An 18393-nucleotide genomic window follows, 5' to 3' on the forward strand; every position below is an offset into this window, starting at 1 on the left:
GCGGGCAACAAGAAATGACGAAAAACGAGGTACTCTCGCTACGTTGTCGCTGCATCAGACACCGAGTTTTCTTCTGACGGTCGTTAATCTCACTCAAGCCGCGACAATGACAAATAGAGATTCTCCATCGGGGACACTAAGTGCGTTTAGTCGAGATCAGAGGGCTCGTTACTTTCCCTTCGTCCCAAAGGACTTTACTTTCTTACTCTATTGTTCTATTGAGTCTGTTTTTAGAAGAAACCTTTACAAACCAGATTTTACCGCGGTCAACTATCCCAGTTATATTGCACTTCACGATAAACATTCATATAGATGCACGTATATACCTTCTTATTTCACGATCGAAGAAGATAAAAAAAAACAGACTCGATTTGTAGTTACTATTGGAGCTGAAACAGTGGAGACAAGCAACCAAGCCCTTTAAATTTCCCTTTACTTCACGTTAATTCAAATCCCACAGCAGCAGACTGCAATACGTTTAATCGATTTCCTCGGCGACATCGATTTTCCCAACGTTTCCAGACCGTATTCGCGTACTCCTTTGTTCCATGGCTTTTTTCATACGAATTTATTACCCGTTGGTGTCTTTATGCGAACCACTGCCCTGCGACCGATCGTTCCTTCGTCGCCCATTACAGCCGAATTACTCCGCGTTAAAATCGCTTCTTCTCACGATCCGCGGTTCAGAAATACATTCGCGAAATCGCTGCCTTCTATGGACGACGGCCATTAACATGGAAATAAAAGGGACAAAGGAAAGCGAGCATCGATTTTCGCCGCGTGAAACGATGAAACGACAAGAAGGATGAATATCCGACTAGGTGGAAGTCGAGCACAGGTCGATCGATTTCAGCGAATTTTAACGATAAGGTGCGAGTATATTTACGTCACTTTACCGACGATAAATTCACGAGATTTTAAAAACCGTAGAATTCGTTATCGATACAAAGTTTCCATCGACATTCGCGAAAGCGACAAATTCAGTGGTGCGATTCCAGCAAATCTCTATTCGATATGTGGGCCGAGTGAAGAGTCGGGAAAAAGGATCGAAGATGAAAAATGTAACTGCGTGGCTGGAATCACCGATCTCCGAAGAACAATCTACCGATCGATCTGGTTTTTCATGTCCGATACCATTTCACCTTTCGAACGAACCTTTATATCGACGCGTAATTCCAACGTGAAACGATCGGGCTGCCGCTTCAAACAACGAAGAGCCTTTCGTCGATCGACGCTCGAGCATCTTGTCGCCTCTTCTCGATATCGTTTCGATCGGCCCGCCTTATCGTACCCGGAAAAAAAAGAAGAAGAGAGAAAAAATATTTCGAAAAAGTTCCATCTCGTTGCTATTCGATATTCAATCGGATAAACCTTATTCTCTTCTCTATTTTCCCTTTGCATTCGCGCGAGCTTCTTCTTCGATTCAATTCCTATGCACGTAAGATTACCTGTTTACGGATATCCTTAAGCTTGCCACGCTAACAATAGGCTACAAATTACACGGGGAACACGGAGCATGCAAACAGCTGCGCCCTATTTCGCTGCAACGAGGATCACGCGCGTCTCAAACGAATCAATCCATCCCGATTGCAGCTGCATCGGGAACGAATACGAGGAAGAAGATCGGATCGGTGAGTTTGCGTAACGAAGGATTGTATCGCGTACCGTGATCCTACGTGCAAGTCGTTCAGCCTTTAACGAGCCGCCGATAAAAGGACACGGTTCGATTCGGTTCGACAAGTTCCGATAGGGAGACAACGCATTTTCAGCGAAATTTCCTGGAGGTTGTTTTCACGGGCCGGTGAAAGCGACGACGGATGAGCGACGCAAATTTCATTCGACCTGCTTCGAAACGAGCTCTTTCAGCTTCGATCTTTAAAAGCAAAGAAATTTTGACTTTACCAATGGCTTACCTGGTCGTGGTTTCATTTGTGAAACTTAATAAACCACCTCCCTTTCTCTCTCTCTCTCTCTAAACGGATTTCTTAATCGGCTTGCAATCGAGTTTTTTCTTCCGATTTCCACGCCATGCGAATTTCACGGTGTCGATTCAACGTGGCGCGCAAAGAGGGGATTTTCTTAAAAAACCAGCCGCGATACCTGGGCAAATTGCTTTCCGAGGAGGAGAGGAGATAGAGAATCGTCGCTGTCGATGGTTACACGGTAGACTGTTTTTCTTTCGAAGCTCGATAAACATTTCGTAAAAAGATCTCCGGGCTGCTCGAGAGCTCGCACCGAAAAAGGTTCTCTCTATCCTTTCAAGAAGTCGAAATTCGGTTGACCTCGTGTGGTTGCTTCTTGCTTCTGGCTGCATCCGCGCATAGGATCCACGTACCCGTTTGTTTCTGCCCCTTTCACAGCTTTTCACGCAAGTGTCTCCAAAGACGTGAATTTATTTTCTCGAGCTTCACCCTTTCTGCGGCCAACCTCGTACTACGCCATGAGTTTGCCTCTTGCTTTTTCCTTGGCTCTCAGCGTCACTGTCTGTCCAGTTCTTCTTACTTGCTTCTGCTCGCCTACTTAACAAGGAGTTGCACGAAGCCAGTGCTCCAGACTTCGAAAACCATCTTCAGACGTCTACTTTCGTAATTACGAAGCAGGGCAAATTTCATTTACGAACGGTACAAATTGAAAAGACCCGATTTGCGCGATCAAAGGGACGCTTGTGTTTACCGAAAAAGAGGATCTCCGGCTCTTTCGGACGTCGGAGTCTCGAGGAAAGAAAATTAGCAAATGCTTCCCGAGACGCGAACGGGAATAGGTACGCGCAAGAACATCGGCTACCTCGTAAATGATTAATCCAAGAAGCAGGCAACAGTCGTTTAAAACGTCTAAGAAATTCGCCTTTCGCGGAGGAACTCGAAAATTCCAAGATATGTTCGCGAGATGTCCATGGCCGCGGCAAACAACGAGATCCCCTCGTAAAGGAATAAAAATGAGATTTCTCGGTTCTTGTTACCGAATTCCTGCACGTAAGTACGTGCAGGATGCACGAGACGAATCAGCCGGCTGCCGACTATCAATCGCAGATTGCATGGTGTGCAACATGTGCGCCGAGCTATGATTCGCGAACGCCACATCGGCCCGCTGGAAAACAATGAAACGCGACTGGCTATGTCGCAACGTTTTTTCATATCGTCGTACGACCGATATTAACGTCGTATCCTTTTATCTCTTTTACGAGAACTAGCACGCGTTTCTTTCAACGCGAACGCGTGTGTCTTTTTGCACGCGCGTCGTCCATCGCCAGTACATTTTCGCGTTGTTTATTTTCCGCTTGCGCGTAAGCGAAAACCAAGTGGTCCGGAAAACGGCATAGTTCGTAGTGGCGGCGTTTGCTCGCAGCGCGAAAACCGACCTCGGATCGAGCAGCCACTTCTTCGCTTCTTGGCGCCTGAGAAACGTTTGTCACGAACCGCGGCCAAACAAATTGCGGCCGTGAAACGGTGTATGTAAGCGGAACTTTATAATTACGTGGACTATAATTGGGAATCTCATCGAGAGGAATGGGCAGTTCCGCGACGTAGGAGAATGGCATAAAAATTCATAGAATCGTCCGGTGCTTTTCATGAATTTTTATCAGGGATAGCAGATTCGACGAGAATCGCTCAAGACGCGATCTCTCTGTCGGCGACTCGTGAGGAGAAATCAAAACGTTTGTCGGCGGTACGACATTAAATTGTCGAATTTAATTGCGGATAGCAGACGATTATCCGGGAAGCCCGGTAACTCGCTGTTAATTGGATTCGACAAGGGCGCGGCAAATTGAATTAGCAGACGATTCCCGGTTATTTACCTGTGCGTCGGACAATTCTCCGTCAGACACGTCAAAAGCGGCTTGTACCTTATCCGTTGAACCATTCCACAGACCCCCTGCCCCTGTCCGCGTACAACAATAGAAATCCCACGTTTCAGACGTTCTCCGAGCGTGAAGCAGAACGTCAAACACTCGTCATACGCTTTCTTTCTTTCCCGGAGGGCCTGGCGATTACGCGTCTCGAGCGTCGAACAATGGAAGGCTAAGTTCGATCATTAGGTCCGCGAGAGATTCCCAAAAAATCCTTAACGAGTTTTAATGGGACTCGCAATTAACGATAACCATCGTGGTGCCTCGTGTACGCACGCGAGAAACATTCGTTCGCAGGAACGTCTCGGTTAGGAAAGAAAAAGGCCTTCGGAGACAGAATGGTCGGAAACGTCCTGGGATCCTTCCCAGGAAGATGTATGATTAAAGGAAGACAACGAACGTTGCGCAACACCGAAGGATTCGTCTTTTCTCTCGCGACAGAAATTAACGGCGAGCAACGTGGCCAATCTCGTTGTATGATCATACAAAAATCAAGAAAGTTGTAGGAAAGATAAGATAAGAAATAATAAGGAAAGAGAAGAGATATAGAGATCCACGAGGATATAAGAGGATCATAAAATCAGCCAAAGCATGAAATTTATTTATGTTTGTATATACCTTTATGTTTAGGGATTTCCGGTTGAGTAAATTGGCGAAAACTTCAGGTAAGGTAACACAGCTGTTAAAACAGGCAGAATATTGCATGCAACCTTGCCTGTCACCGTATCGACCAGCAACACCGCTATTTGATCCCTCGGTTTAGGAGCTCCCTATATCGTAGAGACTTCTGTATCTTAGATCTTACGAAACGTTTTTAGTATATATCACTATATAGTTTTTGGGGCAAACGGGAAATTGCGAAACGTATACCTTGCGATTTATTATACGAAAAATCGATCTCGTGTAACGAGAAGAACTCGTATCTAAAAGACGTCCTTAAATAGGTTCCTGGTTCTCATGGGCGCGAAAGCATTCATCCGGTTTGGGGAAAATGTATAGATACGGTTCGCGCGATAAGCGCTCGACAGACGGTTTCTGCTAAATGTCACGTTTCTACGTACAGGTACCACGATAAACACGCGCCAACAGCTTCCATTACCTCGCATTACGCCCACTATCGTGACAGAAACGAACTATTTTCGCCCATTATTCTTTCACACCTCGTTCTCCTTTCTCGAAATTATCAAGCCCATCTTTGCACTTTTTCTAAATAATACTTCTTCTTGGCCTATTTCCTTTTATCATGCATACCAACAAATACGATCCTATTTTATCATGGCGAAAAATTCCCAACGGCAACGAGCAGGCTGGACAACCATACCGACTGTTAACTCCACTGTTCGTATTCGCGGCCGAAACAAAAACATCATGGAATTGGTTACCAGCGGAATTGGTACACGAAAGTGACTCGATTTACACAAACATCTCCTGGGCTGCTGGTAGCGCGATAAAAAATGGCCGTGTTTTTTTTTCTTTTATTGTGCGCGCCACCTCGACCTACGTCAGTTTGACGAAAATGTTTGCACGGTTGTATAAAAAAGTGCAACGTTGTGGAAGTCAGAGTCGAGAGGTAGAAACATTTCGACCGTCCGGCGTTCTTGTTCCGATTTAAATAACAACGAGGACACCGGGCATAGTAAAAAGGAAAGAAACATCGAAGAAGAGTCGTGTAAAGAGGGAGAGAGATGGCCAGTTGCCTCGGTATAGGTCAGTTACGCAATAAGACCGCGGTACAGTTAAAATTAGTCGAGAACTATATGAAAAAGTAAACCGAGTGCAACTGAGGCCGTTGTCCGAACGTTGTGTACCAAGAACCTTTTTCCGTCTCCCGTCAACAAACTTTCTATTCCTAATCGCGATTACCGTTTCATCGCGAGTTCACGTGACGAACGGTTAGTTCGTAGATAAAAGATCGACTTTCATTAAGCTGGAATTTATTACAGTAAACGATGCAAAGCAGCATTTACTTAATTTACTTAAATATAATATATATTGATTAATTATAATATAATACTGCAATTACTTAACCGATATCACTAATTTAAGTGAAATTATCGGAAAATAACCGATGTCATTAATTTATTTTCCGATATCGACATTCCTCAATTTCCGCCGATTCGTTGAATTTCGCGAACGTCCAATTGATCATTAACGAGTACGAGTACGAGTATGAGCAAACATCGTATGTATTTGATTTTTTTTTACCAAAGGCTATCATATTTGGCTGTCTTCATTTCATTTCATTAACATGCACGATGTTGCGTACGTTTTTAAATTACATTAACATATGCAATATACATTTGTGACTAAAGTTAATAAAGCTATTTATGATTAATGTTGATGGAATGGAGTTGATAATGAAACGATGAAACTGACAATTATTAGTAGACGACTTAAATTATATAACCCCTTTATGCAATTAAAAATGGTACATATAACCCCCACGTTTAAATTAATCTTGTTTAAATATTACTGTTTCGCTCATAAAAGTTTTGCAGTAGAAGAAACAATAATAGCGGGATAATCACGTTTGTTCCATTTGAAAGTACTACAAATTAAAGCTATAGATGTCAGTACTGTATGAACGAGTCCGTTTTTTCCTACTGTAGGTACTTACGAAAGGTACAAAAGTATACAAATTTTAATATTTTGCCCTTATTCGATATAGCACGATAAAATAATTGATCAAACAAAACTCCATTTCTTCCCAAGGTAATCTATCATAGGTTGATTCCAACTGTTGTTTTAATATATGAATATTTTGTGCTATAAATTTTGCTAGGAATAAAAACTTTTTATCTACTATTCCTGTGTTTGAATACTCTGTTTTTAACAGGCTAATGTTTTGAAGTACTAATTCAATCCGTTCTTTGATATTGATAACATTATTCCTAAAGCTTTGATATTGTCCATAAGTATTAGAAAAGAAACAGAGGTTTATTTATGTATTTTCAACAAAAATTTCTATTTCTTCTGACAATGATACATTCCTTAGCTTTAATTCTTCATAAGGTATAGAAAGAATTTCATCCAATTCTCCCAAATGAATAAAAAAATAATTACCTGACCATTTATTGATGAGTATATCAAGAAGATGAATATTGCCTGAACGTATAGCATAGTAAAATGCATTATGGCATGCTTCATTTTCATCATTTGGTAGCACAGTGCTCTTCCCAATATCAATAGATAGAATTTTACTGTCATTACGAAATAAGTATTCTAAAGTTTTTACTTTATTGTGTTTACAAGCTAAAATAACTAAATTATTATTTTTAATAAGGTTGTTAAAACTATTATAATAATCTCTCAAAATTTTTTGATCTTCTATATTACTTATACAATCAATAAAATTACTTAACTTTTTTAAGCTATCAACATTGCCCCCTAATGTCGCCTTTTTGAGTTCAATTAAAATTAGGAGATAAAATTCTTTAGCTTTCGTATTTCTGTAGTAGAGCCTTTCATATTCATTGTTAAAGTATGGAAAGGATCTGTTGAGGTATTACAAAGAACTTTATTCTAATATTCACATAACTTAGTTCGTCACGTGGGTTACTCGTCGGAGGCCTAGGTCACGAAATTTCACACTGCACTTTTCTCTTTGGTCTCAACGGAGACATCATGCGACGCTCACATGCATACCAAGGAAGGGATACATACTTGTGTGTGTTTTCGCTCTACGTTCCCTCACTCTCACACGTATTGAGTTGGCAATTAAGTGATTGCGAATTTTGTCATTAGGTGATATTGTCAAAATCAGCAATCACTTAATTGCCAACTCAATACAATACATATATACTATATATTCAACATTCTTTTATGAACTTTTCTTTTGATGTGTAAGAACATGATAAAAACCATCTATTTTTTTGATAAGGACTAGCATGTTGTTCAGATACATGCATAACTTTCTATTTTGGTAGTAACATTTAAGAGCTTAATGTTACAGCGTTCAAAACTAACTGTTGGGAGAACTTTATTTTTGGAATCGGTTGGTCTACCGCAAGTTTTGTTCAAAGTTTTTCTCTGTGGCACTACGTTGTGATTTTTTCTTTTTTTTTTTTTTTTCATTTTAAGAAACTTCTCCTCAACTAACACTTTTTGTTAAACCAAGCTATAACCAAACTTTTGTACACTTTTAATTAAATTTTTAAAACTTTTTATGGTACGTTTTTATGCGACATAAAATTATGACTTTTCTGTCAACAATAGAGTGTGTTGTTCTAACATTCAGTGATGTCATTCATGACATTGTAAAAGTAGAGAGAAAATTCCCTTTCCGGCAGAAGTCATATCACGTGCAGATAACGACGAGCATGCGCACTAAAGTAACTTTGTGATAATGCCATGCGGCTAATAAAGGAACTAAAATGTATCATAACAGATCAGAATAATAACATTCCGCATAAAAAATTGAACAAGCACTGGACCTTCGTACGATCGTGTATGTAATACTGCAATATGTATCATTGATTGAAGATATAAGAAGCATTGCATGCCACGTCTATTCTATAGCAGAGAAAATATATATCTATACCTCGTCTGTGTAAGTACTTTGCCTCAGGTGAGGAAAGTATCATTCTCAACCTCAACTGTGATATAGTACATGTGTTCTTCTGGGATTTAATACGAAAGAAAGGGAAACAATATGTTTACATCAGAAGAAATAAAGAGGCAATTAAAAGATTTGTTAATATTGAAACGTAATGGTGAATTAGACACCGAGGAGAAGCTTCTTAACTCGAATAATAAATATTGGAGAAATTGTATCATGTATGATAGTTTGGAGCATTATGTTTATCATTATGATGAAGAGGTACTAATTTATAAAAGATAAATTTTTAAACAATTTCGTCCGTTTATTATATAATGTTAACTTTTATTTTAGATAAAATTAAATACACTAGCCCTTATAGTAGAATCAAAGAAGAGCACTTTGAAATTTACATCTCAAGAACTTGATATAATCATCCTGTTTCTACAAGTCAATTTTAAAGAAAATATAGAATTTGTTCCTCTAATAAAAAAGGTAAGATCACTATAATGAAGATCTAAGCTTCCTATGAAACATAAATTTGTTTTTGTAGACTTTAAAGCGAATGAAAGACAGCTTAGCCGTCATGAGGCGGCAATATGCACAAGAAGAAAAAATGAGAAACCATTATAAAAAAAATTGTAGTTCATCAGAGATAAAACAAGAAGTGATGGATGAATCATATAAAATATCTTGCAATTTAGAAAGTGATATAAACATGTACAGTTGTAAATTTGAATCTCTACGTCAGATGTGCATATGTAGCCCTGATGCAACATATAATAGGAGGCGGTGTTCTCTACAGATACTGCTCCTAATGAGAGATTTATTAGATAATGAATTTAAACAAGTTATTTGGAAGGCTGAGCAAGTGGAAGCAATATTTAACCTAATGTTATTAGATACATATGAAACTAATAAAGTAATGGCTTTCAATCTAATAAAATCAATAGATCCAAATTTATTGCAATTAAATAATGAAGGTCGTGTTCGTGATATTATCATGGTTGCTATTGAATTAGGCAATAGTGTAAGACCTATTGATACTATTACAGCTGTATATATGCTGAAAGTTAGTATACTGTCACCTATTGTGCAAAAAGTACTTGAAAATCATTTAGATCTAATAATACAATTTGAAGATATAAAAGAAGCAACAATACTACAACTGATACTAATTTTGTTGAAAAAGTTGAAGGTATTTGTGGCTATTTATATGACTTAATTATTTTACGCAGATAGCTATATAAATTATTTTTGTAGGATTCCTTGACTTTAGCAAAAGAGAATATAGTGAAAACTGTTATTAAACATTCTTTGTATGGCTATCTTTTCTGTATAAGAAATTTGTTATATGAATGCAATTTGGAGAATGCTGGGAAAGAATGTTTGTGGCAGAGCACTATAATAGAATTAATATCCATATCTTTCGAATGCAGTCATGCAGTTTCTTTAATAGTAAATAATTCTTCACCAGAGGGACATTTACCAATGGATTTGAATTCACAAGCTATTAATGAAATATGTAATTCTGTGCCTGATAAACAAATAGTAACACCACAAATGGTGTTGCTTTGTTCTTGGCGTACTGTAAAGGAAGTTAGCTTATTGTTTGGTTTGCTTTCCACTAAGGCACCTATATGTGAAGATAATCCTTCCATAAAATTGTTAAATGAAGAGCAAGTAAAATTTCACAATTTGTATTAAAAGGTTATTTCTTTAGAAGAAAATAAGACAAAACAAATTTTTAACAGATTATCAAAATAGGAGAACATTTTGTTTCCTTGCTTACTGAAACAAAGCATAGAGGAGCATTTGAGCAGGCTCATGTAGGATTCAGCCAATTGTGTTCTCGACTATGGCGTTTAAATAAAACAAATCTAAATGAATTACCTAAATTGTGGTTGCATCAAATTTTGATTTCCATCACAGGAATTAAAGAGAACTCAAAATTGTGTGCAACCAGAAGAAGTGTAGGAATACCATTCATGATACAGGTAAATGAGATCAAATATTTCAGTCCTGATTTATTTTTTACATTATTTTATGAATCTTATTCATATGAATCTTACTTAACAGGCTTTACTATCTACAGAACCTCGTCAATACAAAGATACAAAAACTACAACCTTTGATTCGGTGATAAAAATTCTTTTAGGACTTACACAATTAAAAAGTGAAAATCTATGGGAAAATGTGCAACAACTGATATACTCAAACTCTGTTTTTACACATTATGAGAACTCACTTGCTACATTGAAGTACAACGATGATTGTCCTGTAAACGAAAATATCGTTCAAGTCACGGAAATCAAAACACATGCTCTAAATATTTTAAGAGCAATTTTTCGACACTCTCATCTTGCAGAAGTAGTAAATAATTATGTTGAAGATGGTTTAATAGCGGCATTTAAAAGTTACGATGCTGCAACGTGGGCGGTAAGTAAACTTCTTCTATAATGTGAAAATGAAATAAAAACTGTATGCTGTCCCTTACAGGAAAGAAACGCAGCAACATTACTTTTTAGTGCACTTATTACTAGAATCTTTGGCGTTCAAAGAACGAAAGACCATATCAATCTTACCACAGATAATAAAATGAATTATAGAGTATTTTCTGAAAAATATTCTAATCTATTATCCTTCATTTCGGATCAATTGCAAACATTTGTGGCAATGGATGATACTCTTATAAAAGCCGATATACAATCAATATTGCTTTTACTATCACGGTTATACTATAATGATAATACGGAACCTAGCGATATTCAACGGAAGGTAATTATAAGTGCTTCATATGGTAATTTAGCTTAACTCTTTATATACTATGGTTACTTATACGCGACCGTATTAATTTTACCGTACAGTCTACCTGTCGCGTATATGCGACCATGAATTTGCAGATTATGCATGCCTCTGAACGATAATGTTTTCATATTGGCATGTTTGATCTGTGTTCGCCATGGTATCAAAGGCTTATACCGTCTTTATATCATTAGCGGCTGCAGCAACGGACAAGTATACGTAATTGCGAATAGTCAACGGTTTTGTTCCTACTGTCACGAGATAGTCTTCGAAATTTTCTCTCTTTCCTCACGGCATTAAAAACCTTCTTGTACAACTACTAGAAAGCGGGAACTCCTCATGATAGTGGAAGTGATGATGAAATGAAGAATATAACTCCACCAGAAATATAAAGTATATCTATAACTACAAATCACTTTTTGTTTCTTAATTATTCTACAAACCGATAATGTTCCTGAAATATCATGACTAAGGATTTAAATAACTTGTTTTCCCCTGTTACACAGACAAACAATGCTACTCACATGCTCGTACTTAAAAGTTTCATAACAAAAGTTATACGTCTATTTCAGGTCAATGATCTTATAGATTTAATTATACAATGTGCAAAAAGTGCGATATTCGAAACACGGAAATTAGCAGCTAGAGCACTTGTACCTTTATTAACAACACAATCTGCTCAATATGTTTTAACAAAAATAATTGAGAATATAATATCTGCAGGGACCAACTATTCGTCTTTAAATTTAATACATGGTTATATGTTGCAAGTATGCATATCAGTAATGAACATTTCTTTAAAATACTAATTGATTTTTAAGTAAATATTTTTTAAATGTTATAGATATATGAAATACTAATATATTTCAATTTTAAATCGTTTGAATTGGTTGATGTAAATTGGGATGAATTTTTGAAACGCACAATTTGGATCATAGAAAATCTGGAGCAAAAAAATTCAAAACCGCCAAGTTTTTTATTGGCTGCACATTATGTAAATGTTTGCAATAAAATATGTGAAGTAGATAGAACGTAAGGAAAATTAATATTAAAAGTTTGGAATTATTAACAAAATACTAAAATTGTTTCAATTGCAGGTATGTGATACGAATGTTGCCGATGCTATATACTGTAATTTCACATTTATTAGGTGAAAAATTAAAACAAGGACCTGCGCGAGAACTGTATAAATTATCAGTAATTAGATTCATTCGATCAATAGCGAGAGAAACTTCGCTAATTCAACAGTCCGTAGTAATCAAAATATGCCTGCATAATTTAAAAGTTCCTGAAATGCAAATTGCTGCATGGTCAATTGTTTCAGAAATTATTAATGAAGTGAAATACAGTGATGTATTACAGACATTAGTAAATTATGGTTTCTATGAAATTCGCAACTCTATAGAATGTTTTCATAAGTATAGTCCAGAATTGCAAGATGCAATATTTGATTTCCTCTACAGTAGCCTAACATGCATTAATCAAACTGAATCCTCCGATTTCATGAGAAGAATTGATATTTGTAAATTTGTGTTAAATGAAATACGTCTACAGGATAATAAAAGTGGATACTATGAGAGAGACTGCTACTTAAGATTATTGGGGAAATCATATGTGACTTTAGCTTCTTTTAACAAGCATGATGAAGCAATTAATTTAGAGTGTACAAATGATGTATATAGTAGCTTCTGTGATAATCTATGGATCACAAGTTTGAGTGGAGATTTTAGAAAATCTGCATTTGAAATAATGGAGGGCCTTTTTCTAGCGTGTTATAAATGTGAAGAGTATCAATGTAAGTTATGAGATGTTAAAATATTTTTATGTATACAATCCTAATTATATATGATTACAGATGTACAGATTCAGTGGTGGACAACAGTATTACAATTGTTACTGGACAATAATCGCGAAATACGAAATGAAGCATTCTCTTTAATTGATCATGTTCCGGTACATTGTACAGTGATTAATGATTGTTCATATATCAATTTACTACTTTCTAAATTCTTAGAATGCAATATACGTAATAAACATCCTGAGTATATGTGTATTGCGCTTTTTTATTGGAGTACTGCTTTATTAGATTATATAGATTATGAAATGGATGATACAGATGTAAGTAAATATTATTTAAAGTATTAAAAATGTAAAAGATACTGTAAATGTAATGTTATTCCTTTTAAGGTGTTCAACAAATGTACAAATTATGACTTCTTTGAACCTTTGGAGGTATCAAGGACATGTGCTGAGTTTTTAATAAAAAATATGAAGTGTTATATAGACATTATATTGCCAGATGACGCTATAAATTGGGCCAATTCCCTTTTGAATGTCCAATTTCAAAAATCCATTTCGTTTAGAACGCTCGTAAAGAATTATGAAAATTACATGCCTACTCTCGAAAATAAATTGCACGATATTTTGAACCCGACTTACAAGAATAAATTATTACAAATTTTATCATACGAACAATACAAAAATATATTATAAAATGTTTACACAAAATAAATCGAACCTTTTAAATAAAATATAGTCGCAATCTTTTTATTCAACCAAGGCAAAAATATAAGCACTTAAATTTAAATGTTATCATCGAATTGCAAAAAAGATATATTTGAAGCGTTATTCGCAAAAGAACCTCACCGAAAATAGATTCTGCATGCCAAAGTTGCTCTATTTGTAAAATAAAGAATACATTCACAAAGTAAGAAATTCTGTGACAAAGTGAGGAACTTTTAACTGGAAAGATAACGTCTTTTTAAATTTAAAAAGAACGGAAGAGTGGAGTTAAATGTCGGTTGGGGAAATATCCCCAGGTGTTAGTGGCTAGAGAGTTTAGTTGAACCGCTTGACGCAGGTAGACGCCACCGTCGCGGCTCGACGTTTGCCGACTCGGTACGTATTTCGTGACATTATACCGCGGATCCGTCGGATTTTCGCGTTTTTCGCGCCTCAGCGTCGTGACCGTCGAGTATTAGTGTGCGCCGACAATCTTTATCTGCGTTGAACAAGAGGCAGCATGTCCACGAGTGTTCGAACAGATTAAAACGGAGGAAAAAGCAGCTGAGAAGATAGTGGCCGTGTGTGTACCAGGCATGGAGTGGACTCAGTGCGCTCGTTTCAAATCGTTACGAGCCGTTACCGCAGTCCCAGTCGAACCAAGGTGAGTTCCGCCGACATAAACACGCGGGATCGCGTTCCATACATGTTGTTTCACTTTCATATTGAACTGTTATATCGTTCCTAGAAGATCCTGTCGATTCCTTCATTCCCTGTTCTATGTATGACCTACTTGTTGTACAAGCTGTCATCTCTCGATTAGAATATTTCTGTCTGTGGCCGAGCTGTGTTCCGCGATTGAACTCTTCTTGACCGGAATCGTGCCACACGATAGCCTTTCTCGGGTAGGTTTTCATGTAAAAAAACACATTGAGAGAAAACGAAGGGTTAGAGAGAGAGAGAGAGAGAGAGTGAAAGAGGCAGAGAGAGAGAGAGAGAGAGAGCAAGAACTGGGAAGGAGCGTGAAACGGAAAGATCAAGCGAGAGCAGCGAGAACAAGTTTGAAAACTAGCACTGCCAGTCCGTTGAACATCTGCGATTCCTAAAGTGCGTCCTTCCAAACACGGAATGTTAAATAGCCTTCGCGCTTGATCAACTAACGGAGCCTTCTCGAATGATCTTTCTTGACCTGTCTCTCTTTCTCCTCGAGGAGAAAGGTCATCGGTCTCAAATTCATCTTTTGTCCACGCCTTAGGCACACCAGTAGTAATGCGCAACGACATACATATTTTCCGTTGGTCCAAACTTGTTTTAAATTACCATAAGTAGTTTGATACCTTCTGCCTTAATGCGCTTGATTCTTTTTCGTAATCGGTCGAATTTCTCAATGTCAAGTTGACGACTCATTATGTCCTGTCATGTTCGATTTGATCGCCTGTCTTGATTCGTTCGTTTCGCAAACAGGAAAATTGCTAAGCCATATTTCTTTTAATAACTTCCATGACATTTTTAATCATTCGTTATGTTCACTATGGGCTATGGAGCGGTGCATGTCAAGCAACAATTTTCGTTTGTTAACGCGTTATGTGGTATAACGTACACATTTACATGCCATTATAATCAGAAGTGAAGTAAAAGAATGTGAGAAATAAATACGAGTAATTTAACGATTATTTTTTGAAGCGTAAAAGTTAAATATTTGTTAATTTAATAGCTTTTCGACAACACGTTTTTGAAATGTAAAAATGTTTACTAATCACCTTTCAAGATTTAAAAATTTAAGCATTGTTTGACAATTGAACAATATTTTTGGTTAATGTCATTCATTACGACATTCGTTTTTCAAACATTAGCCACAGGGATTACGCAGGAAAAAAGCATTTCATAACGAGATCATTTGCATTGTTTTGCTTATCTAGTGTTTTTAATAAACGATGATGAAGAAAACGACACTACGTTTGTTATACCCGATTATTTACATTTTTGTCGCTTCTTCGCGTTTCTTTTTCTTTTTTCCGCCTCTCCGGCTGTTCCACAAGAGAAGCAGGAATCACTTACTTCTTACAAAATTACATGTATTAACTGTTTCTACAGAACACACTGGAAACATTTTATTAGAAATTAACTCGTTGCTTGCCAACGAATAAGCATCGTTACAAGATCTGTTCTTTTTAGAACGTAGTAATTAAGAACCGGTAATTTCAAGGAATTCTATTTATGATCCATGATCGATGAAAATGAAAATACAATGCGTAATATCATGTAACGTATCTCGTAGTTCGAATATAAATTTTAATCATGGATTCATACATATCATAAAGAGTTACATGTATATATCGTATGCAGACCCATAAAAAGCTACCCCCACAGTAGTACCAACTTCTGCATGTATACGTTACGAAACACGCAACCAAGCAACGTTCTTAATTTCTCTAACGTAATTTATTTTTCCGGTTTATTTTCGATTCCATTATCACGATACGCATTAAACGTCATACGGATAAGGTCTCGTTTCGTATGGGAAGTGCAGCCAACCTTTCTTCTCTTCTTGTTTAGTTCCGTGTTCGCGGGAAACAATTGGGCGATTCAGAGAGCAGGAAAAGGTCGAATATACAACTCACGTGTCGAGGGTCTATTTGTTTTATCAAGCCTGCAGCGGCAACCTGCTCCCGCATTATTTTGACAATAACGCCGAGCAACCACGCGAACCAGACACAACTATATAGGTAATTTATGCAAAATGCAAGCCGCGCACTCGCCTACGGGCGCGCTTCGTGAGCGCTGCCCATTACATTATAACAAAACAATGTTTAACGATTGTAATTGACCGTAACTACGGCTCGAATTCGATAAAAATGAAAAAACTCGAATTATGCGGAACGCATCGATTTGCATGTACATAACACGCCTCTCGTCGATTCGATTGTCTATGCCACACCGTATGTATTTGTGCGTTAATATTAAAAGTATCGCAGTTCATTGGAATTACTTACTTAACTTACTTTGTAAATCAAATTTCATCTATGAAGACCAATAGTATATCGATTTGCATTCTCGCTCGTTGGTCGAAACGTATTCGCTGCTGTTCTCGAACTTTCGTCTGACAAGCTGTCAATCAAGAACACGTATATTTTGCAATCGATGATCATCCATTCCCGCGTATTTTGCGATTCACGTGACACGGTCGATCGAGAAATTTAGTTTTCACGATGCGCATGAAAGCTGCGCGTTGTACGTATCCGTTATCGGATGGTTTCGCTGTCAGTTTCGATTCCGCGACAATCAAACGCGTTAATTTCCAATGGTCGAATACCGCTTATAATCCGGCTCCCATGTCGGGCCTCGAAAGCCTGCGTTCGCTTTTCACCTTCCGGTCGCCTTTCGAACTATGCGAGCCTGGTTTCCGATTTTACGACGGTATACAGCTGCACGTTTTATCTATGGTCATTGAACCTTTGCTACACCGGAGAACACAGTGAGTCTATGGTCGAAGCCACTTTCTTTTTTTCTCCTTTTTTATGCAATGTTGCATCACGGTTCACTAAATTAGGGATATTTTTACGTCTGCGCATTATGGAACGTTCGTGCTCTTTGCGATCGACAGTATCACCTAACCTTACAAATGAAACATTTTCTATCTGCGTGTTTTCCAGCTCTTGAAATACATTTTCGTAGCTGTAGACAAATGATATCTTTATTAATATTTATTCAGTATAGTTTTGCATCTTTAACACGTGCCTTTAACAACTGCCTTTTACACGTTCGAACGTATATATCTGGTTACGGAAATTCAGCCATTGTTATTGAACAATGGAGGATTCCGACGAATAAGAAAAAGCAGCCATGTTCGTTATACCGAATGTAGAATAAACGAACGGTGGAATCGAATCCGCAGTTCGGTATATACGGCCAGCCACGGTACGTGACAGATATCTTGAGGGACGTGTTCAAATACCACCGGATGATTCACGACATCGTGAATATAAGAAAATGTAGTTGGGATTTTTGTTGGGAGGTCTGGTTAGGTATAGCTCGTTGAAATTCGATCCTATCGAGCGAGAAGGAATTTTTGGCGGGAGCTTTGTGATCGATCGAGCTACTTCGAGATCTAACGATCGCCGATTCTTTGATGCCTCTGTGTGAAATTAATTTGCACGGAAAAATCCGAGATCTGCGGTCTCGAAATTCGATAGCTCTGCTCCCGTTTCTCGACTAAATCCCGGAGGAGTGAAACGTCGCGTATATTATTCGTATCGTCGTCTAAACGACTTACGTAGTCTAATGGTTTCGAGTGATTACCGTGCATCTTGACCTACACCGGAAACGGTCGAGTGCCTTCTTAATGATTATTAATGTCCCTTAACGATGCTTAGTCGGCTCGATGGCCAAATCACGCCGATTAACTCTGGTAATTGTCCTTGCTATTTGCCTCGGTTTCTCGCTGTTTGGTAAATTTTTCCTTATCTCAAACTGTAACAAAGAAAGTCAAGATAATTTAACTGATTGCGCGAGCAAACGTTTACTCGGAATACTTTCGTCCGAAGCATCGTCATCATTTAATCTCCGTTAACTACCGTTTCAACGGAGCAATGTCGTTAACGATATACTATGATTTACGAACTGTTATTTGGCATTCCGTCCTAGTGATATAGTTCGGAAGCAAACATGTGTCGTTGTGACTCATGTTCCCGTTTAACTGTCG

At 37.7% G+C, this 18393-nt stretch overlaps 2 protein-coding genes across 13 annotated transcripts in view; both read left to right on the forward strand.

Moving 5' to 3' along the window:
• Positions 1-7351: 7351 nt before the first annotated feature.
• On the forward strand, positions 7352-13714 carry LOC122571909 (thyroid adenoma-associated protein homolog). 2 transcript variants are annotated; one of them, XM_043736223.1, is made up of 12 exons: positions 7352-8666; positions 8739-8879; positions 8938-9582; positions 9648-10067; positions 10139-10381; positions 10464-10823; positions 10884-11162; positions 11762-11959; positions 12034-12221; positions 12287-12984; positions 13045-13307; positions 13377-13714. In XM_043736223.1, the coding sequence occupies exons 1-12, from the start codon at positions 8499-8501 to the stop codon at positions 13680-13682; spliced, it is 3909 nt and encodes a 1302-aa protein (XP_043592158.1). In that variant the 5' UTR covers positions 7352-8498; the 3' UTR covers positions 13683-13714. The 2 variants fall into 2 exon arrangements, with proteins under 2 accessions (XP_043592158.1, XP_043592159.1); XM_043736224.1 differs by lacking the exon at positions 7352-8666 and having other exon boundaries at positions 8749-8878; positions 8936-9582.
• Positions 13715-14056: 342 nt separating this feature from the next.
• LOC122571427 (uncharacterized protein CG43867) overlaps positions 14057-18393 on the forward strand; it is a 98593-nt gene continuing 94256 nt past the window's right edge. For 7 of the 11 annotated variants that reach the window (XM_043735142.1, XM_043735145.1, XM_043735151.1 and 4 more), the window contains exon 1: positions 14057-14355. The gene's annotated coding sequence lies outside the window, so the exon portion shown is untranslated. Of the gene's footprint in view, positions 14356-16247; positions 16418-16959; positions 17167-18393 lie in introns of those variants that run through there. The other 4 variants (XM_043735147.1, XM_043735150.1, XM_043735143.1 and 1 more) reach the window with 3 other exon arrangements.

The sequence above is a fragment of the Bombus pyrosoma genome, linkage group LG10 (genome assembly GCF_014825855.1).
Source record: "Bombus pyrosoma isolate SC7728 linkage group LG10, ASM1482585v1, whole genome shotgun sequence".
NCBI classification, from domain to species: domain Eukaryota; kingdom Metazoa; phylum Arthropoda; class Insecta; order Hymenoptera; family Apidae; genus Bombus; species Bombus pyrosoma.

Coding starts and splice junctions, on each gene's coding strand:
- LOC122571909 (XM_043736223.1), top strand. CDS start 8,499: ATGTTTACATCAGAAGAAATAAAGAGGCAATTAAAAGATTTGTTAATA. Junction 8,880..8,937: donor TTGTTCCTCTAATAAAAAAG/GTAAGATCACTA, acceptor TTGTTTTTGTAG/ACTTTAAAGCGAATGAAAGA. Junction 9,583..9,647: donor TTTTGTTGAAAAAGTTGAAG/GTATTTGTGGCT, acceptor TTATTTTTGTAG/GATTCCTTGACTTTAGCAAA.